Source organism: Ostrinia nubilalis, chromosome 10, assembly GCF_963855985.1.
Source record: "Ostrinia nubilalis chromosome 10, ilOstNubi1.1, whole genome shotgun sequence".
NCBI classification, from domain to species: domain Eukaryota; kingdom Metazoa; phylum Arthropoda; class Insecta; order Lepidoptera; family Crambidae; genus Ostrinia; species Ostrinia nubilalis.
This window is the reverse complement of record NC_087097.1, coordinates 12,939,829-12,963,487: the sequence shown is the minus strand read 5'-3', so window position 1 is coordinate 12,963,487 and position 23,659 is coordinate 12,939,829. Positions and strand designations below refer to the sequence as shown.

Below are 23,659 nucleotides of genomic sequence, written 5' to 3'. Positions count from 1 at the left end.
TGCAGCTGATAACAATCGATTTGAAGTTCAAGAACACGAGTAATTCATGGTTAAATGTTTTAGATTGCTGCGAGTTGACGAGGGTTAACAAAGTGTGTGTCATCGTTTTTCTGACTCTACGGTTTTCCTCATATCCTGGTAGATAATGAAGATAGGATCAGGTGAAGTTGACTCAGCTAATTTTGGTAGTATTTTGGAGACAGCTGGATAAAAGCGTGTTTGTTTCATATACGTGTCTTGCACTGCGCTTTCATGTAGGTAAATTAATATATCACTTGGTCAAAATAATTAGGTGCTGTGCAGTAATCCAATTTAATTCTCTTACTTATCCCATAACTACAAAATACATAGGTCCACAGCAAGTAATACCAATTTTGTCATTACATTATCAAAATGCACGTAGATACAAAAAGCTCTTTTCTGAATTTTCAATGAAGAAGGTAGTTATGACTTTCCAAAGCGCACTTAATGCACAACCACACGGTGAGGTTTTAGTTTAGTGTATTTTCAGTTAACACAAGTACCTAATCTACCTTTGCCACTTAGTTTACGCAATGCAATTTCAAAGTACGACTAAGCACTTACTTAGTTTAGTAACTATTAACTATTCTATGATTGGGTCCAAGTTACCCACAAACGGTTAAGATTAATTCAATGTACAGCGGTAGTTAAGTTGAAGAGCATGTATAGTAAAGTTTACGGTTAAATCGATTGTTAAAATTAAACCATCTGTTGGACAACTTGAGCTAGTAATTTTACTTTGATCACTCAAGTGACTCGCGTAGATTGTCATTGAACTAAATTCTTGAAAGTAAACCATGAAACATCGGAAAACAAAAGTAAAATAATATGCATATTGTACCTAAAGCTTTTTTTTACCTATTAACGGTTTCTGCAAATTCAGCGTGTAAAAGCGGCCAACCTTTGACAACGATCTGATCCAGTACACTTTGTATCTAATAGCAATATTTATTTTTCCGTCTTTTAATTTAGGACTTTAACCTGATACCTATGTACTAAACTATGTAGATAGGTACCAACTTTAAAATTTCATAAATTTGTAAATTGCCTTTGTTTTATTATAATACTCCAAAGATTAAATTATGGTTATGACATATTTAAGTACGAGTTCATAAATGTATTTATTGGCTTTGCCCAATGTTTCAAAATATTGTAGCGCAGTAGCGCAGATAATACAGCGCTACCGGCGCTACCGCAACATGTTAATGAACAGTTTATTATGATTAAATTTTATTGATGTTTGGCACTGCCAATATATTTATGAACTCTACTGTATCTGCCATATTATTTGTTTATTATTATTAAACAGAACCTGTTTTTTAGAGTCAGGAAAATATACAAACAAACGGTTTATGTTGGTTTTGTTCGTATAAATTCTCCTTTTTCCGGGAAACTTGAACGTTTCATTAATTTTATTCTCTCTTTAATGTATAATTCATTTGTACTCATACTTAGACATTGTCATGATAAATGGTGAAATTTACGTGAAAAAAACGACTGATTTTCAAAATAGAAGCTTGGTCGGATCTCACTTTACACTCACGCAAATGTTTACATTGTGCGAGGATCGAACTCGTGATCTCTAGCATACTTAGTAGTCCACTAAGTGAACCACTAGACAAGACTTCCAAAATGCTGTTAAAGTTTTCACTATGTAGAGACACTCTACAGTCAGTGTTATAGAACCTAATACAAAAACATGTAAAAGCGCTTTTTAAAAGCCTAAAGTTTTATGAGTGTTTATTAATTTGTATGACGTTTTACCACGTTTTACGGGATTGAAAATCGCCGTTGATTTGTGCGTGAAGCAAAGTTGTCGGTGTTGCCACGCTTTTTGGCACGTCATGAATTAAACATGGCCGCCGAAAGTAGATCGCAAATACAGCATTAACTTTGACTAAATAAACCGACTGTGACAATATTTTGCAAGCTTGCTTCCCCAACTTTTTTATTTATTTATGCCGGATAGATGTCAACGCATAAAGTTTGCGTCCCAATTGTTTAGCATTTCTAATTCAATTAAATATCTACCTACTTTGCTTTTTGTCCAAAAAGTTCGAAAGTAATATTTAATGCAGATTATGCAAATAACTTAAGCTATACACGGCACGGCACATCTTTCAATCATAAAAAATTTGGTTGACGGCTTGTATTGGAGCGATTTTAATATGTCCGGAAAATTCACTATGCCTAGTCTAATATTTTTGCTAGATAAGTTTATAAAGAGTTTTGCAAATCCTCGCAGAAATTCTGATCCAAAGTATTAACATGATAGTTTTAAATGTTGTTCCTAAAGTCGACTAATATTGCAAATGGTTTGCATTTTGCTAATGGTTCAGAAATGTAGGTATAATAATAAAATAATAAATAAATCCTGTCTATTTGTCACTCCATATTCACACGTGTGGGTTGAAATAGGTAGGTACATAATAACTTTGTATGGGGAATCGACTATTTCTTAGATGAGAATAGATTAATTTAATCAATGTACGATAATTAATTTATTGTATCAAATCGAATAGGTACCATGCAAACCGAAAGCTATAGTTAGTATTGAAATTATGTAATAATCATTTTCATACGTAAAACTTGTTGATTGAAAATTAATTTGGCTTACAGTTCAACAAAGCTTTACCCTATGATATTTTAATTATAAACTGTATGTATAGTTTAATTAAAATTATTCCATTAATGTCATACTTTATCAATAAGGCCTAATGAAAAGCTGCTGATAAAATAACATAAAATATGAATTGATTTTGACATTTTAAACATTAATGAGTAACATTTACAGTAGCCAGCCCATCAAACCATATTATATTTTTATTGCAAAACCTCTTTTATTACAATCAAATAAGATACCACAACATTATGATTGACGGGCCTTCTTCCGTACAGTCAGCGTCAATAGTTTGTGACATCCAAAATGACAAAAAAGTTGTTCAACACAACTTTATTTTAACAAAGACGTGTTACGAACTCTTTGGAAACTTTGAGTGTCATGAACTATCTGACGCTGACTGTACATCAATTTATTGTATGGTCGACACGAGTAAAAATTATAAAATATATCTAAGTACATAATATTTTCACTTACATATTCCTTTTTTTCTCGCCTTTCCTTATCTTTGATCAAGAATAATGCGATCGCTTTTTCCTTATTTAGTTATACCTATTTAACAAAAGACCTTTTCGGAGAATAACATTGTTATACAATGAAAAATATCAAAGCTTTATGTATAAAATATTTCGTTTTTCAACTGTAATTCATCAAATTGTATGGCTACTTAAGGAAATTATTGTTAAGCGAGATGTACACAAGTTGATTTAATTGTGGAAGTCGAAGCTTATACATAGTATACTATATCCTTATGCTGTAATAAATATGTTTATTAGATAACTCGACTAAGGTAGTTAGTACAAAAAGACGACGCGTCAGTAATAGTCAGTCAGTAGTCAGCGTAGTTAAGACGCGGTAAAAAATTTGAGTTATCTAGCGTAAACATTATTAAAAATTTTGACTAGTTTACCAAAGTACAGTGACGTAGTATAATGTAAGTTGTAGAGTCAGCTAAGTGTGAACTACAACAAAAACAATATAATACAAAATAACTAGTAAGATCTGCACTAACAAGTTAAACAAACCTAGATATTATCTACTTTACAACAACCTAGCTAAGCAAACACAATAACGCGGGCTTAACTTCTGAAGGCATTTGCATTACTATCCTAGCTACGTCTAGCTTTTAGATTAAAATTTTGCAATTAAAGACGGAAAAGCTGGGTTAGCAGTTAATTCCTGACCACTTTGTAAGAAAAGTTGTAGAAAAATATACAAAATAGCATGTTAATTAATTAATTATACATATAAGATGATTCACTTTAATTTGACAGCTTTACCGGTTCCTGATAAAACTTTTCGGTAAGATTTTCTTTGCCGTTTTTCTTTTGGTCGTATTAGATTCTTCTTCTTCTTCCTCGGTCCCTCACTGATGAGGATCGCGACCACAGATAGTGTTCCTCCACAGACTGCGGTCATAAGCTGTGTGGACCGCACGATGCAAAAACTCCCGCCCACCGTCCTCGCCTCACCGCGTCCGACCATCTCGTCGGTGCCCTGCCCGATATTAGATAGATAGATAAAAACTTTATTGCATACCACACAAAACAAGAAAAGAAAGAAATAGACAAATAAAGCAATCTTATAAGTACCTATGTACCTCGACATACCTATATCTTAGTTTAAGTGTAGAAGATAAGATGCTGAAAAAAATTTGTAAGGCCAATTTTTCATGCCTTATTTCGCCGTGACGTCATGTTGTATTTCAATCATATTAAACTTGATGAACGACGCGTACAGCTGTACTCAGCTTCCCCCACATACATGTTCGTGCGAGTCCTGAAAAGCTGCTATTTGTCTCCAAACCCCGACACTGATTAAACGACAGGGAAAAGTAAAAGTAAAAAGCACGCTAAGATTGATGAATTAACCAAAATCATTCTTTCAACTTTATCGATATATTGCGTAATCGTAACTTTCCTCATTTCTTGTTGTCGGCGATGATATATTTGCGAAGTTGCGGCAAGTTTCCGCAGTGACAAAATATTTCAGTTTAGTTCTCTATTCCCGGTGGCGTGTAAGTTGTACTAATAAGGTTTACACGCAAATTGTAGAGAAAACTTTGGAAATTTCGGGTAGACACTATCGGTTAGGTAAGCTTAGGCTTGCATTATGGGATGGCTGTCATAATCCATTCATACTCTAGCAGATTCAAGCATGTATCTATCGAATTGGTTGAATTTAACTAGTATTTTGAGCAAAGGCAGTCCATTAATACAGGGTGTCCCAGAATGGGTGAATCAAACTGCTAGGGGAGGTAGCTCTACTAATGTACTATCCCTAAAAAGAGCTACCTCCCCTATCAGTTTGATTCACCCATTCTGGGACACCCTGTATAAGTATTATTCAGTGTAATGAAACACTTAAAATGTAGAGGACAAAGGCAGGTAGACAAGCATCAATAAAACCTTTAAATGTTAAACTAAATGAAGCTTTAATGCTTAGAAAAAATATAATTATTTACTTACCTACATTTGCGAAGCAAATTGGTACCTAAATTTAAAATTAGGTTTCAATTTTATTGAAAAGGATAATATTCCAGATTCTAATGCCCGTTTTCACCATCAATTCCTAATTTTTAAGTGACCCCTGTGTAAACAAAATTCCTGTTATGTGTTACCGTAGAAGGTCACTTAAAAATTAGGCCTATTGATGGTGAAAACGGGCATAAGCTACCTAAACCAATTCTAAATCCTAAACCAACTCTGAAAAAAGTAAATCTGTGATTCAGTGACAACGGTTAGGCAGACCAACACGCCATCAAGCTTATAACCTACTATTTTCTTTAGAATTTGTGCGGAACTCTAGAAAACCAATTCAGCTGTAAGCTGTTTCCATGATCCGTTGGATGTATTTTTAGCGATCCCCAAGGAAACGCTTCCGCATTAAGTAGGGTCCACTTCCTATCTGCCGATCCATCCTTTATCCTCAGTTAAAGCTTATTTGGATATAATTGTATTGTTTTAGTGACATTATCCTTAAAGTTTCTCGCCTATTTTCCAGAGAGGTTTTTCCGATCATAGTTACAGTCAGCGTCAAATAATTCTTGACCCTAAAGTGATCAAAAAGTTGATAAAAGTACCTTATTCCAGTTGTTTATTTGTGTCACGAACTATTTGACCTATTTGACGCTGAATGTACCAGTAGTAGGTAGTTTATCCTAACGCCACACCAGTATGTGTATCGTAGCTAGTATGTTCTTACCTAGATAAAACCTTAGAAAATTGGTTTACGTTTCCAATATCTACGCTAGCCACCATTTAAAAAGTGAATCCTTTCTCTTCTAAAAGAAAATTGCCAACCTCGTGTTTAGGTAGTTTTATTTTTATTCTAGCGTATATCTGAAAAACAATTAGCTACACTGCACTTCAAGAGTTCCCACCCAATAAAAAGACAACCCTCGTTCATTATCTCGAGATGCGAAAGCGAAACTAATTCGATCGAAGTTGCGTTGCGAAGCGACCCGGCAGCCGCTAATGAAGCCGGTTCAATTAAACCTGGTAGGTGCGGCGGAAGCAAGTGAGTGCGGGGCTTTATATTATTGCTTTGTACACACGACGAGTCTGTTATGTAGTTGTAATAGGGACTTTGCAACTAAAATGAATAGTCCGATGTGTAGACTGTATACTGCACGTACTGTAGGTACATTTAGTTGCAAAATCGCACCTGCCAGTGCCAGTTAACTGCCATAGTCAGAACATTATTTTTTTAAGATGATTGGATCATAGCAAAAGACAATAACTAAACATATTCATACTCATACACCTCAATTTTATTAACTCAACTTCGCATTTATAAGGTTAACCATACTATAGTATAGGTGTTACGGTTAATGTGATAAATTGAAAATTATTAATAATAACCGGTTATTATGAATAATTCCCGACAGTCGCGGTAAAAGTGATAAATTAATCACATTTAACAGTGATTATTTAATAATTCAACCTTAGTACTAACAAATTTCATAAAAGAGAACAACATCTTGTGTACGTGTTCGTGTACAGCCAAAATTTTGAACGTTTTGATATCATATATTAATATAATTTGGCATAATTAGTTTGGAATGCTTCTTGCATAATATTACTTTTCCATGATGCCTATAACATAATGTTTTGATTTAAAGTGAAAAATAGGTTAAGGTGCGGCGGGGGTGGCCCTTGGGCCACCCCTAAGCCGCCTATTTAGTTTTATACACACATAAATGACCTCATATTAATCACATTTACCAAATCGTGCGGTAATTATTCATAATAACCGGCGATTATTCATAATTTTCACATTTATCACTTTGACCGTAACATAGGCACACGAATTCATGCGTGTTTTACGAGTATATTAGAAGGGTTTTAATTTAATGTCCATGCATATTTTTATATTAGGTACCTACTACCTGGCATCGTTTCGTAGTCTTAAAAGAAATAGGTATATGTATACAACCATAGTATAATAATGAGAATTTTAATAGAACAAAGTCGAATCCAAACACAGATATCAAATCACAACTTGCTTTATTAAGACAAAAAATTTTCACAGTTTCATCTAGGTCTCATGAAAGTTCCTTGTATTTTTTGAGGTTTGTTTCTGAATGCCACGTCATCCAGCACCTCTGAAAGCACATGTGTTCGTTGCAAGTGACGCATCGCGATCGAACCAAATTCTTTAATCCCATCCGAAAGCAAACGACACAAAACTTTGGAACGATTGCCGTTGAAGGTTCGTCGTACATAGGCTCATGCACCAAGTGAGATTGAGAGCCTAATCTTTTATCGACAGTATTCTCATCATCTTCTATTAGATCACTAGCAAGCCGGTTTCGCGAACTTTGGTACGATGACTCTATTTTGATTACGTCGTATCCCGACTTCGATTTGCCTTTACTCAAACCGTGGCGATACTTATTCATTATAGAAATAGCAAGTTCCTTACGAAATTCTTTATAGATCATAGCATGTTTTTCACGCTGAATCAAAGACCAATAATATAAAACGTGAGCATTGTGTACACTTGCATTTAGCAGATTCAAAAACATCTTTTGATACCAAATTAGATCTGTCTCTTGTCCAATTAAATATCTACGGAGGTTTTGATTCTTTTCGTTCAGTTTTTCCATTGCCACTTTGTAGTCTCGCACCACCTGAGGCTTCACTGACGGCATACCTGCTTCTACATCAAAGAAATTTGTATTACTGTGGAAGTTTGATATCAAACTTAACTGTTCGTTGTCAGCCTCGTTCCATTGTAAAATGGAAACATCATGACTATGACGAGCTATTCGTGTAGCAGTGCTAAAACCTGTTATTCTGCTCCCTTGACCCCTGAAGTCATAAGGAATGTTAAGACTGTTAATAATATCCAATTTTCCAAAACAATTAAAACCCTTTCTTTTAAAACGCCGCGCTAAAAATGGTGAAATGTGGTAAGGAACTGATGTAACACAATGACCCATATTTCTCAAATCCTCTAATAAACCAAAAATAATATCAGAACTTCTCAAAGAAACACCATTAAAAATTAAGCCAGACTTCGCCTTCTCCTCAGTAATTTGGAATTTGTATAAGTAGCCCGTATTTACTTCGCAAATTTCATACGATCTCACGTCATAAGGCTTAATAAAGGGTATTCTATCAGATGACTGGTCTGGGATTGCGGTCAATGATTCATTAATAGCAATATCTTGTTTTAAAGTATATAAGAAAGAAAATTTTTTATTCAGATGAAAGATTACGTCAGTAAGTATTTGTAGTTGCTTTGACGGTGAAGCCATCAGTTTTGCCATTTCATCACAATAATCATAACTTCTATGATACGAGAAACTGCCAAAATAAAGAAACTTCGTTAAGAGGCAAAAACGACGGTGGCTCATCAATGTCTTGAATAAAGGTTCTTGGTTGTAATATTCTTCGTTCCACAAGCGCTTATCGAACCCTATGTAAATGTAAATAGCGAAGAGAATCATTAACTCTTCGAAATCTAAGTCGGTCCAGTTAGCTAAATCTGACACATTTCCTTTAGCCCTAATTATCCATTTTACATGCTTATTAGTTTGTTTCACAATATGGCTCATGATATCTACAGTCCATATATCGGTGAAGGCTTCAAAGGGTGTGTCGTAAAGTTTGCATGGTCCAGGTTCAGGTCCTCTAAACTTTTTAAAAGCTCCTTGAAAGGATTGAAAATCGCTTTCCCATTTAATTTTTCTGTACTCTCTAGTTACTTTTCTGGTTCTTTTTTCAGATTTTATATCAGACGATTTCTTATCATCCCTATTCCTTTTCTTATTATTGGAATCATTACTTTCTACAATTTCAGGTTGTGCAGAAACTATTGACTTCCCAGGATGCCCTTGAATATTGGACGGATAATTCGTTTCGTTCTTTTTAAGGATACCTGATGAACTTTGTTGTATCCTAATAGGATCATCATCTTCGCTTTCCGAACTACTACTTTCATTAGGCTGGAATTCCTCCAGGTCTTGATGTTTAGGAGAGCTCTCTTCATACTTTACAAATGCGTCCGGCGACATCGTTCGATGGTCGTCGCCAAGTGGATCATCTAAATCTAAATCAGAAGTCATATCTGTAGCTTCAGATTTCACAGTTACAATATTTGGCATTAAACGTGACAATAAAACACTACATTCTTTTAGCTGGAATTCTGAATAAATTCCTGTAGACATCGAAACTTCTTCATCGTCGGAATTTTCTTCTTTAACGGGTAAAAAGGTAGAACTTGAAGAATTCGGACTAGATGGTAAGTGATGACTTGCTTGCTTTGCGAGGAGATCTTCTAAATATTTGGCCTGTTCAGAATCATTTCTTTTTTCACCTTCGCCACTGTAGAAAAAGAAAGACAATTACTACAAAGGCGATCAATGAACACATATTTCAATTTTTAAAAGATTGATATGGTTTTTTTTTATGCATAACAAGGCAGGTATTTGACCACAATCGCACCTGATGCTAAGTGGGATGCAGTCTTGGATGGTTCATCTCTAGCTCTGTAATTTGAGCTTGAAAACGAAAAACTTTCGAGTTCGTATCGTTTGCGTATTCGCATCGCCCATCGAGAGCCCATGTTGATGCTAAAACTGATAGTGACACGAATGGAGTAGGTACCAAACGATCAGAAATCATCCAAAAAAGCTTGAAGTCATTATGAGTAATTTATTTAACCCGGCGAGGATGTGGTACAAAAGGTATAATTCGAGGATGTGGAGGGTCTTTATGACCCTGTATTTGATTTGTAGATTTTTCCCTATTAAGCGGTAATTAAAGTAATATTTATCAAGAAACTTAAGTAACAGTTAGTAGTTAATGGATTTAAATTGAAAAATTCACCAATAGCCATATACATGTTTAAATAATAGAGATTATCCAAAACTCTAAAAAATAGTGAAATTAGCGTTATCTTGTAACAAAAAAGCAATTTCATCATATTTCATAATATTAATTAGTATTTTCTAGTAATAAATATCTTATATCATTAGTTATTCATAATTAGTCTTCTAAGGTACAAATTAGCTCATTCTTAACAAAATAGAGCAATGTGATTTTGGCAAAATTTCGTCATTTTTACGTTTTCGCACGTCTATTTTCTTTCACCAGCGATGGTTGACTCACTAGTGGCGTGCTAAGGGTAGCAGAGTTCAATTACTCCAGCTACTGAGACGTTCAACAGCACACGGCTACGGGATAAATAACTGTACACAAAAATATGAAGCACGGGGTCAAATTGACCCCTCCACATCCTCGCCGGGTTAAAGAAGATAAAATTTTGAATGTGAATATTAAATTAATGCCTTACCTTATAGTCGATATTACTGTCTGAAGAACACCGCTGTTTTGTTGGCCCGTCTGGTCACGCGCCAAGCGTAAAACGTACATCTAGAAATAAAGTAAAAAGTTACTGACATCTATAAAACTTAAATAAATAAGGGTTCCTTGTCAGGACTACGGAACCCTAAAAATGGGGACGTGTTTCTTACATAATCTATTAAATACATCCTACTAATCTTACTAATATTATAAACGCGAAAGTTTGTACATAGATGTCTGGATGTCAACATGTTTGTTACTCTTGCACGCAAAAACTACTGAACGGATTTCGACGAAACTTTATAGTATTATTGTTTATAACCCAGAATAACATATAGGCTATAATTTATGCAGACAGGTTTTCAATAAATAAATAAGACGTGAGAAATATTTACAAAAAAGCGCCATTTATCAACATTGCTTTTGAAGTTCGTAAATATTCAAGCGGATGACGAAGCCGTGCAACGCCGTCTATCAAGCGCTGTTCAAACTACTGCATTTGACGTTCGTAAATAATATTGAAATTTTATTAAATAAAGAAATTTTATGTATTTGAATCACAGTGTAATATTGGTTAAAATGGGGTCCACGCGTGCGAAGTCGCAGGCGGCCGCTAGTAGGTACAGTCGCGGAATGAAAAGGTTCGTCACCTTAGTGTCGGTTTTCGTGAACGTCAGAATGGCGGGTGTATGATCATAGAAATTAACAAAATAAATACGATTAATTAATACCTGAGGTGTACCTTGGTGTACCTTTAGTTATTTATTTTGTACTTCTCTAAGATGGGAGCAATTACGATTGCAAAATGAGCCGCCAACCTGATATCAGGTTGGCGGGTGTATGCTGAAATTGGACGAAACAGGTAAGTTATGGTTTTCTAATATTTATCATTATTTAGTACCTGAGATGTACCTCACAAATAATGAATATGAACCAAATACGACGAATAATTAAGGAGAAAATCGATACGAAAAATTTGATGTCCACCTTTTTTTTGATGGCCACCATTTTTTATAAGAAGTTAGAAAGTTGATACCGACACAGATAATACATACCGTAGTATTTTTAAAGTCTGTTTTTTATGGCACGCACACTTTTGCATTTGCCAACGTCATTAATTTGCTAAAATCAAAAAGTTAGTATTGATAGTAGCGCCCTCCTGTAAATGTCATAAATAAGGTTGTCCAACGTGGCAACAATCGGAACTAATAATCGAGACATCGTCTTCCTCTTCTTCAAATTTTATTCTCTTCTTTTTTTCCTCTCCTGTCCTTCTTCTGTTTCTCTTATTTGTAAAATAAGAAGATATAAGACGAAAAAATAAAAAGATAACAAAAAAAAGATGAGAAAAGAATAAAAAGACATAAGGCAAAAAAAATAAGAAGATAATGAGAAGATAATGAGAAGATGAAGAGTCGAAGAAGAAGAGGAAGAAACAAAGAAGAGAAACAGAAGTAGATGAGAAGAAGAATAGAAGATGAAGAAGAAGAGATGAAAAGAAGAAAAAAATAATATTAGAAGAAGAAGACCATGTCCCGATTATTAAGTTCCGATTGTTGGACAACCTTATTTATGACATTTACAGGAGGGCGCTACTATCAATACTAACTTTTTGATTTTAGCAAATTAATGGCATTGGCAAATGCAAAAGTGTGCGTGCCATAAAATACAGACTTAAAAAATACTACGGTATGTATTATCTGTGTCAGTATCAACTTTCTAACTTGTTATAAGAAATGGTGGCCATCAAAAAAATGGTGGACATCAAATTTTTCGTATCGATTTTCTCGGTAATTATTCGTCGCATTTGGTTTATAATAATATATTTCTGAGGTACATCTGAGGTACTAAATAATGATAAATATAAGAAAACCATAACTTACCTGTTTCGTCCAATTTCAGCATACACCCGCCAACCTGATATCAGGTTGGCGGCTCATTTTGTAATTGTAATTGTTCCCGTTTTAGGGAGGTACAAAATTAATAACTAAAGGTACACCAAGGTACATCTCAGGTATTAAAAATTCATATTTATATTATTCAATTCTGTGACCATACACCCGCCATTCTGACGTTCACCGGTTTTCGCTTGCACTAGGTACTGTAAGAGTCAAACCTGCCAACATAATAACAGTGCAAGAAACAGTGCTGCTAACATTTAAATAAATATGACGTTTGCTAACGAATAAGGTTTTGCTTGTTTATTTTCCTATCGAATCAGTGCAATGCAATGATGACATTGACCAATTGACAATAGCTTTTTTATTTAATAGAAATAATAATGGCAGGTTGAACCAACAAGAAGGATTTAGTTTATCAATCATAATAATCTTCTTGACAAGATAAATCGTCAAACAACTTTGATCTGAATAATTTTGAACTTTACTGACGAACAGTTAAAGATTATTTTCTTTAACTCGAGATTATTCTGTAACATAGTTTCAAAAGGTAATATGTGCTCGCGATTCGTTGAAGGAATCAATTTGAAAACTGACAAACCTTTTCATTCCGAGACTGTACATACACTTGAAAAACATAACCTTCTAGCGCAGTCGGGTAAAACAAAAAATATGCAGAAGTATTATAATTTTTAGAGCATTTTAACGAAAGATTGTTTTAGAAATATTAATGTATCTTAAGAAGTCACTTTGATAGGGTCGTATACCTACGCATTTATACATAGGACCAAAATAATAAATAGGCTCGTCCCTCGTCGATTCGCACGAAATTCGTTCGCACCAATATGCGAAACGTCCCAAAAATAATATTGTTTTAGTAGGCGTTTCGCCCGGATGTATTAAAATCGCGTGTGAATCGACTCCTTCGAGAACTAGTAGGTATGCGATGCGATTACTAGTTCTCGAAGGAGTCAATTCGCACGCGATTTTAATATGTACTTTTAATACATGCATCCGGGCGAAACGCCTACTAAAACAATATTATTATTGAGAGGGGACGTGTCGCACATTCGTGCGAATTTTGTGATTTTCAATTGAAAATGTCGGCTTGATAATTAAAAACCACAAAGTTGGACTTTGGGACAGGTTGCGATAGATAGGTATTTTTTATAATGATGTATTTGTATATTTGTATAGTTTGTCCTTTTGATGTCCTTATCAATAATAATAAGGATGTTTACATAACATTAAAATAATACAGAAGAAAATTCATAGTGTGAAACAAAACTTCTCCGCAAATTCCAACGCCTGAAACTTACGATAGAGCAAAGGCATCTATACTTTGTTTTGCTATAAAAACAAATAAATATTTTCTCACACGATATTTTCATTATTAAATTATTATGCAATAAGATTTCTAAACCATTTTATAAGCCTAAAATACTAGGCATTTATTACATGAAATATTTTTGTTAAATTACAGAACAGTAGAGCAAATACAAACGTTAACAAAACAATGATTAAAAACAAAACATCTAATGTTATCTATTCAATCGAACAAAGGGATTGTAAGTATTATTTTGATTTAACTTACTGTTTTGTTGACTAATTAACTGCCATCAGACACCACAAACCAAGGGTTACACTGTAGAAATACACCTCGTTCAACGTAATGTTGACAACTGAATAAGCTGGGAGGCAAACTGGCAAATGGCGACGATAACGATATTCGTCTCTAGCGCGCACACTCACTCGGCGGTCTTTTACCTGCGTGTGAGCGGGATAGCTATATTTACCCCGTACTACTTTAGTTTTTTGTTGCAGCTGCGTCGGTGACGGTCCGATTCACACCGTGTCCGTGTTATACGAACGTTACTTTACTTCGTTGCTTGTATAAAAGAACGAATGGCGCGTGATTCGGACCGACGCGACATAGGTAATCATACAATTTTAAACCCGAAAACTGTTTGATTCGTTTATCTTTTATTAATTTAACTAGTAGTTAATTTTTTACTCTTGTTTTTATTAAGAAATGTCTAACAGTTTTTGTTCTTTAACGATTTTTTATTTATTTTTATTTAGTAGTAGGTCTAGTATGTGCTATCTAGTAAAAAGGCGGTACCTACGTAAATAAATAATGACCTTACTTACAACTGTACTTTTTTTATTAAAATTAATAAACTTTTATTTTTACATTTTGTTTAAATAGTTTTTAATAGGTATTTAAGTAATTACTTACAACATTACTTTATTATGTATATCTGCATAACTACGGTTTTAATTCTGGTAAATTTGTACCTACTAATTATGAAAACCGCACTGTGCATTCGGACCATTCTGCAGAAAATAATGAGGCATGCCAGGCCCGGTTAAAAGGGGTTTGTTTTACGGTTTTTTTTTAGTAAAAAAAACATCTGTAATTGCTCAAACACTAGGTCCAAGGATCCCATACCTACTCTTATCTATATCTATAGGTAGGTACTTATAATAAATCTGTAGAGAGGACAATTCTGTACATGAAATATATTTTCAAAATAACAATCAGGGGGTGATTAGTGATCGATACTGAAGCCAAAAATGCAATCAGTAAAATTTTTGTCTGTCGGTCCGTCTGTATGTTCCTTATAGAAACAAAAACTACTCGACGGATTTTAACGAAACTTGGTACAATTATTCTTCATACTCCTGGGCAGGTTATAGTATACTTAGGAATTCCCACGGGAACAGGAATTAGCGGGAAAATCCTTTTGTATGAAAAATCTAAACCGCTTAAGTTAGACGCTTGAAATTTGGTATGTAGGTACATTAGTAAACTTAAAGCTTAGTTACAACAAGGAATTCCCGAAATTCCCACGGGAACGGGAATTCGTGGGAAAATCCTTTTGTATGAAAAATCTAACACGCTTGAAATTTGGCATGTAGGTACCTTAATAAACTTAAAGCTTAGTTACACAGGATATTGCAAAATTCCCACGGGAACGGAGTTAGCGGGAAAAAACATTTGTATGAAAAAATCTAAACCGCATAAGATAGATGAAGGGGGTAAAACGGGATCCACGCGTGCGAAGTCGCGGGCGGTCGCTAGTGCTTAGTAAAAATGTTAAACAAAATTGAAAGCAGTTTGAGTTTAGTTTGATGTGCTGTCGTCCGTACATACCTGTAAGTCTAAATTCTATAACTCAAATATGATAACATAGCGATCTATCAACGCACAGCCACAGCCCAAACCACTGGACGGATCGGGCTGTTTGGCATGCATGTAGTATTTTGTAGTGTACTACCAATTATGTATTTTGTGGTACTACTGTCTATGCACGGACATAGCCCGCGGGTGGCTAACCGGAGAGAGCAGCGAGTGGGTGGCGAGCGTTCGGCGAACGAACGAGCAATGTTCGGTTCGCGAGCGAACATCCACGAAGACGGCCCTGACGCACTCTCTTCAAGTACTTCATACTAAACGGTCTCACTTTGTTGTCATTTTGTAAATATTGAATAGATTACTAATTTTATACAGTCCACTCGTTATTTCATTTATCAACTAACTTCCTCTATCGAAGTAAAAACTATCACGGTTAAAGTAATTATAATAGGTATCTGTCTACATAACAGCACTAGGTGAGCGTTCAATCATATAAGTATGTACTATAGGTACCTACGTTCAATCAATTAAGCTGTAGGCCTAGTAATCAATTATTCAATTAGGCAGACAATAACCAAATAATATCTACGAAACCTAGTTAAAATTAATATTTATGTGGCATACTGAAATTACTTATGGTGTTGTTTTTGTTCGATATCAAAAGGTAGGCTTATGCCCATTTTCACCATCAATTCCTAATTTTTAAGTGGCCCCTATGAAAACAAAATTCCATACCTACCTGATGTGTTACCATAGGGGTCACTTAAAAATTAGGGATTGATGGTGAAAACAAACGCTTCGTCAAAAGTGAGGCAAAACTCTTGTCATTACTGTCAAATAAAAAAGTTGTTAAAATGTTGAAATTAAGGTTTTTTTTTTAAATTGAGAGATTTTTATCGTAATAAAATGCTATTAATTATTATTTAATAAATAAGACATTTAATTAAAACAAAAAAGTTTCAAGTTTCAAGTGGACCAGAATGGTGCACTAAAAGTGGCCTCACTTTTCGGGCGCTTACATCTGTCTAGGCTTTATCTATGAAGTTAGGTAATTCGCATAGTCAATCAGTACCTACTGAGGAAACAGTGCAATCAGGCGTCAGGGCGCGTCAGGAACTAAATTGGGAACTAAAAGGCGCTAAAAGTACGTTACTCACAATGGAAATGTGTGTCCCAAAGCAAGATGAGAATCGAACCCACAGTCTCTGAATTAAGCAGCTATACTAATCCCGAATCACATGCGTACTCGAATAAAAATGAGAGGCATAGAAACCGCCTACAAATACCCTCGCATCGCTTGCGTATTTCTTTTCATTCCACGTCATTGCCATTCCTAATTTGTCAGGGAATCAGTCGGTTGAATTTTAGATCCCTCCATACATATTTTATTTTCTTCATACCTAAATTCGTCGTATTTCAGATAAATACGTTAGATATTCACCCGCATATGGTTATTCAAATCATATGGATATTATACGAGTAACTATGTATAATATCTATATGATTTGAATAACGTCACATATCGGCTGTATAAATGTAGACACAGGGTTCTGATAATTCGTTCGTGACTGCACATTTTAATATTCAGTCGGTGTACAATCAGCACGAGAGCTTACCATGTTTATAGCAAAATATAACCTACGACAACTACGTAAGATGGTAGTTTAGTTTGATATGAGGATGTCCGTACTCCGTACGTTGCTATGCTTTGATACATCAATAAAGACGTTACCGCGAAGGGTGGACACAAACGAACGACAAAAAGAAAGTTTAAAAACAATCCTAACCTTCTTTGCTAGGTCAAAAAGTAACCTAGGACTAATTAATTTATTAAATGCCTTTAGTACCATTATTAATAGGCTAGTTTCTTAAAAAAAAATGTTTAGTCCGTCAATTTTAACATAAAAAATATTGGACACGTATATTTTTATATGTCAATCAAACAAATAATTACAAAGTTATAGTGCGTTGAAGTTCCGCGTGACGTCACAAAGTGCTGCACTTATAAGCACTCATTGACGTCACAGGCCTTTTCTGTATAACTTTGGCACGCTTTATCTCTTGACATTTTCATTAGTTTGAAAAAGTGAAAAATACGTGTCGACTGTCGAGTATTTTTTTGATATGCTGACGGACTAATTAAAACTCTTGCTTTTTTACCCAGGAAACATCCCTATTCAAACCTCATATTTTGGAGTCCTAAGAACTGTCGAGAGAATGACACAGAAGCAAATCCATTTAAAACAATTAAAGTTAAGTCGTTTTAAACTAAGTTTTTTATTATTATTATGATTAAATATTATTGCTAGGCACTAAAAGCTCTACACTTCCGATTCTATCTTAATCGAGTTGTGTCCAATGTGTCCATTTCTTTTTTTTTTCATGGACTAAATATAAAAGTTTAAAAAATCGGTTGCGTGTAGTTTTCAGTGCCGAGGATCCTGATACTAATAATTATGTAGAACTTTTTACTAATCAAATAAAATATCAAATCAACACCGATTAGTCGACCGTTTGCGCTCAGCTTATGTTCGTCATAGGTCGGCGACAACGCTAAGGCAGGAAGTTTACACAATACAAACTCGTAATTATGTTCGTAGCGCCCGTGAATAGGCTTATTGAATACCCACATATTAACTACCACGGTTATAACTTACCCATACGTTAAGGGTCAGACGTAGACAGATGTGAAATCAATCTAATGCCTACTGCTCAACATTTTCGGACTAAAGGACGAAGCACACTTATCAACCTGGAAACGGATCGTAACAGTATCAACTCGAGGCGGTTAGTATTATTTGTATCAAACTCCGTACTGCAAGTGGCGATTCGATGTTGATCCCTTCCTAGGTTGATAAGTGTGCTATTTTATCTACATAACTAGCTTTCCGCCCGCGGCTTCGCCCGCGTGGAATTTCGTTTGTTAAATTTTCCTGAATTTTCTTTGCTATAAACCTCACGGAGTCCGAGACCTTTCCAACGAATGCAAAACCGTGGAAATCGGTTCGTGCGTTCTGGAGTTATAGCGTCTGGAAGGAAAACCCGACTTATTTTTATATAGTAGATAATTATGTAATTGGTGAGTTTATTCTTTAAAAACAAAGTTCACCATTTTGGGCGTGTGTTTGTCTAGTTTGATGTCTAGCTTAAGGATAGCATGTTAAGGATTCACATTTATCATGGTTGATTCTATCAAAGTTGATGAATTATTTATTACATGCGTGTCTCTGAACGTGGAAGTTTTAGGTTGATAATTTGACTTATACATGATATTTTTCCCCCCAATTTCAGTAAATAAACGTATCGTTTTCAGAACTATGAAATAAACAACGTAGGTTAACTGTCTTTTATTATACCTATGACCTATCTTATAATCTTGTTGAGTGCCTTATCAAGAAATAAAGCAAAAACAAGCATAGATTCAAGTCTGTTGGTTGAATTTCAATATCTTAGACTCTAATATCTTATATCTAAGAATCTTAGAATTCTATCTTAGAATCTAAGACTTAGACCAAGCAGCGTTACCATGACTACGAGACACGTGCATCGGACCCTTAACAGCCCGGATTATTAGGACGATCGTTATATTGGGCGCTTTGATTTTTACGACCCAACGCATTAGTTGTAACGATGACAAGTATATAAATAAAAATTTAAACGATCTAAACTGGACGTTTGTTGACACGGTGCGACTATAATTCGTTGATTTATGGTTTGGTACTTTTTGAAGTTAAATATTTTATAGCTACTACCTACGTATTTAAAAAAAACTATTTATGGTTTTTATCATGGTGGTGTGTGTGTATAAAATACACATAGCTTTTAGCATTATTTAATCCAAACAAGGTGATAGTTTAATTAATAGCAAGCAACAATACCTTACTTACAACATAAGACCTAGAAAGCATAGAAAATTTAAATGAAAATAATTTATTTGAAACCTTATCGGCTTATCGAATCTAATTAAAAAGAACTAATCCGTATCTTGAAGCAATCAGAGGACAAGCGGAGCCCCAGGGCTGTTCCCTGAATGCCCCCATTGAGTCTGAATGCGCGCCTTGATCGATCATGGGCATCTCGTATTAACATCACTAATGTTCCTATAGGTACTCGACAGCGCATCAGGATGCACATTTCCATTGAAAACTCACCCCTATTACAACTTACATAAGATGCCGCAGCGATTAGCGTGTACTCAATGAACAGACGATTCAAGATGGCCGTAAGCCCCTCACAAAAGACTACTATTCGAGGATCAATGGGGTATGCTTTCGCTTTTTATCGGCGGGGTTGAGTTACTTGAATGAAGATTAATAATTTGATGTTCAATGCTCGCTGCATGGGAATCGAGACTAGGACGTGTGTCTGGCTAAATATTTTTTATTTCGATTACTCTTTTGGATTGTGTTAAACTTTCATTAAAGAATTGATTGAGGATAAAAAAGTTCCATCTAACTAATTCTCCCGAAAATTGCTGAACCTAAAGATGTGGCATTTATTCTATTGCTATGCCATTTTAAATCCCTAGTTTAGGTTGCTTATGTCCGTTTTCACCATCAATCCCTAATTTATAAGTGATTAAATGGTAACACATTACTAACAGGAATTTTGTTTTCATCGGGGTCACTTAAAAATTAGGGATTGATGGTATGAAAACGGGCATTAGGTTGTCATTGTCAATGACACTGCATAAAATGCAACCTCATAAAAACATTAAGGATAGAAGTCTTGATAGAAGAGTCTAGCCTCTAGTCTGAACTCTAAAGTAATTTAATTGCGAATAATGTGGTCCTACTCTGTAAAACTATTTCCAGAACACAATGGCGGGTACAGGCACAGCTTAGTAATCAATTCTAAAATTGGATGCAGTGTGAAAACAGTCACTAAATATTCAATCACCAGAGTCCCTTGACGCTATTTCCAGAGCTATTGGTCTACAGATACTTAGGACAACTATTCTATATTCTAGAGCTTTTGAATGGATTTTCTCTATATCACAAAACGATATAAATAGAGTTAAAGCGCCCATTTCCCGACTCAAAAAAATATTGCCTTCTTGAACAAGAAGTTATGGTCTCGGTTTTTTAAGTAGTCTGACGATTGTCGTCTTATCCTATGTATACTACGAGTAATATTACACCGACACTAAAACTAAGACCGTTAAAGAACAAAGCTCTAACAAACCCTCCTGTAAGAACTCGACACCAACCTCAAACAAACATAAGAATTACCTGTGATTTGGTAGATAATGCTTGAGTATTTTTAATACAGGCCCAAGTATTTTGCATCACTAACCATTTACTACACTTATAAAATCACGTCATAGATAACTCGAAGTAATTTCCTGAGCAGAGGGTTTATCAAAATAATCCAAGACTCCGTTTACGAACGGAACCTTAAAAATGACGACATGCATTTAAATCTCAGCTTTATGATTACAGGAGTAAAAGTAAAACCCCTGATGAACGGTTGCGTGCGCTTTTGACGACATCAATGGGGATTATGGTATGGGGTGTATTCGTTCATTCGTTTGTCATTAGAGGGAATATCGCAGGCGAGCACCTGTGTTATTCATTACCATCGGATTATTAGGGCTGTACCTATTATGTTTGCGAAACAAACAAAGGATTAAAAATAAATTTATCCAGCCCTGTACCACGCAACTCGTTTTGCAATCAATCTAACGGCTGTCGCTGGTGAAATTCTAAATGCATATCAAATAAGAGCCATTTTGCTCCACAATGACACTACGATATCGTTTTTTATTCGTTTTTGTGTTTCACAATACGCGCGTATTTATTGGGGCTTGTATTATATGGGAATCGAAATAAAGGATGAAAAGCATTAAAACAGAGAGGGCTTGAAATGGAAAATCAGCTTAACGACGAGTGCTTTTAGATTTTTGCGTAGGAAGGGTTTACGGAATATTTGCACTTACTGGAAATTTTACTAAGTACGCTGTACGTAAATGGTAGGAATACTTGAAATATAATTAATCCTCTTAGAAGTACTTTAATGTGCTTAAAATAATAAGGGACCTTGTATTAAGGACTTTATTTCAGACAAAAGATTCAAGAGCTAGAGCGTTTGATAAGCGTCAACCAGGTAAAATTTTCATCATTTTCAGTTCTTAAGACAAGGAAATTAAATTCTATCCAAAAACCAAATCAATTAGGATACCTCCAGATTCGATTTCCAGGGTTCGATTCTCTGGCGTTATTCAACACAATAAAAAAAGTGTGAACACTGTCAACACACGGCGTTTATTTTCAGCGTTATTTTATTCTACAGTTAATTGAAAACCACGGAGTTAATTTCGGCCTCATGGTACTCTATTATGTCCCACGTTTTATTGTACCTGTAGTAGAGACATACAACTATAGTAGTATGTCTCTACTACAGGTGTTCCTACTATTCAGTTACTATTCATACTTAATTTGCAACGGTCATTGTGATCGACAAATCACAAATAGTGGAGGCCAACTAAGGTCGCCCTTTGAGCTTCACTGCCTGCATTGTTGAGCACTTCAGTTGAAATGGTACAGTCATTCGGATAATTAAGTATTTACACTGGACTAATCTCTTATTAATCACTAATTATTTTGAATCGACTTATAAAAGGAGAAGGTTCTCATTTCGACTGTGTTTTTTCAGTCTATAGCATTTGTAGAATAAAATATGATAGAAGTCTCACGATGATAATTATTCAAATTTTAACAACATTATCTGCGGAAAAAAACTAGGCAATTCAAAATATATTTTTTTTAACAAAGCCCCTGCCCACACTTTAACTTACTGAGTTCTTAAGTACCTAAGTTTATAACTTAAGATTTTGGCCTTGTATAGGTACTATGTAGTTTAGAACTTTTTAATTGATAAAATAATTTACGTAAATTGATTTGCCCTCTTGTGCTCCTTCCAAGAATGTAGCTTAAAACTTCCTAATTGATAGATTCCAGTCATTGAATAATAAATAAGTAGAAACTATGGATGGACGAATGAGACCATAGTTTTTGTTACAAAAATTATATTCGTATGAGACAGTGGCGCAGTAGTTTTAGGATTTGTATGCGAATTCCTATGCGATTTGTGATTCGAATGATTCAAAAATACATTTTCCAATTCTCTTGGCACTGACAACTACTATTTTTCCATTTTCACGTCATGTAAAATAACTGGGTTAACTGAATGCAATTTTTGACTCCGACTGTACATCAAGCTAAACACTGCATCTTATTTAATTGTAATAAGTACGATTTTTCAACGAAAGTAAGCCAATAAACTGATGAAAGAAGAGTATTTTGAATCTTAAACTTTACTCGATATGAAGTGTAAAAGTGTAGGTATACAATTCCATGCAACTGACTGTACCCTCTAGTACACTATTGAAGTAACATAAGCCAAATAGGTATACAAAGTACATATTGTTACACATTCAGGAGTAGGTAAACCTTGTTTCACAAAACGTGTACCACCTCAGGGTATATTTCAGAATATTCCTCTGTTGTTCTCTCAACTTACTTAGTCTTAAATAAATTGTATGTTACAAGGTATCTACAATCTACATTTTAGATGTTCCTACTACTTACTGTATGTTAACTGTAAGAAATTACTGGTGATATTTTACTGGAATATTGAAAAGAAACTTTCTTTGTTTTGTGCATAATTTGCGTTATTTAAAAAAGTTGTGTGTATTGAAAAAAAAAAACAATAATTAAGTAGATTACGAATGAAATGAAACTTTATTTGAAAGATAAAAAATCCGTCTGTGGTTACGATGGTAATGAGAAATGAGGGTAACGATAAGCCTTAATCTGTAGGGTTCTTACATAACTGGAGTAACATTCCAGGTACAATGGCATCTGAAGATTTAAAAGAGTTTTAAATGCATGCATGGGCTAATTTAATACTCGAGTTTCGGGGTAATAACGTGAATATTACGATTATTTACAAATTCGAGTCGTGACAATTTGTGTTAGTGGAAAATAGAGACTCGAGCGGTAAAAAAAACAAAAGAATAGCGAAATAATTTGGTCGTCTAGAAGATAATTCTTTTTCTTGCTGGCCAGTGACGCGCGACCATACATAATGATTCCTAAATACCTTACCATATTAGGTACATCATTAGGTAATAGGTAACAGTAATAATAAATTATATCGGTGAAGG

At 34.8% G+C, this 23,659-nt stretch overlaps 2 protein-coding genes across 2 annotated transcripts in view; one reads left to right on the top strand and one right to left on the bottom strand.

Annotated features, from left to right (window-relative positions):
* The window catches only part of LOC135075446 (kin of IRRE-like protein 3), a 130,275-nt gene that overhangs the window by 85,458 nt on the left and 21,158 nt on the right, over positions 1–23,659 (top strand). The window lies entirely within an intron of this gene.
* On the bottom strand, positions 7,133–14,043 carry LOC135075606 (uncharacterized). The gene is made up of 3 exons (XM_063970021.1): positions 13,948–14,043; positions 10,445–10,524; positions 7,133–9,474 (listed from the first exon to the last, which is right to left on the bottom strand). The coding sequence occupies exons 2-3, from the start codon at positions 10,522–10,524 to the stop codon at positions 7,188–7,190; spliced, it is 2,367 nt and encodes a 788-aa protein (XP_063826091.1). The 5' UTR covers positions 13,948–14,043; the 3' UTR covers positions 7,133–7,187.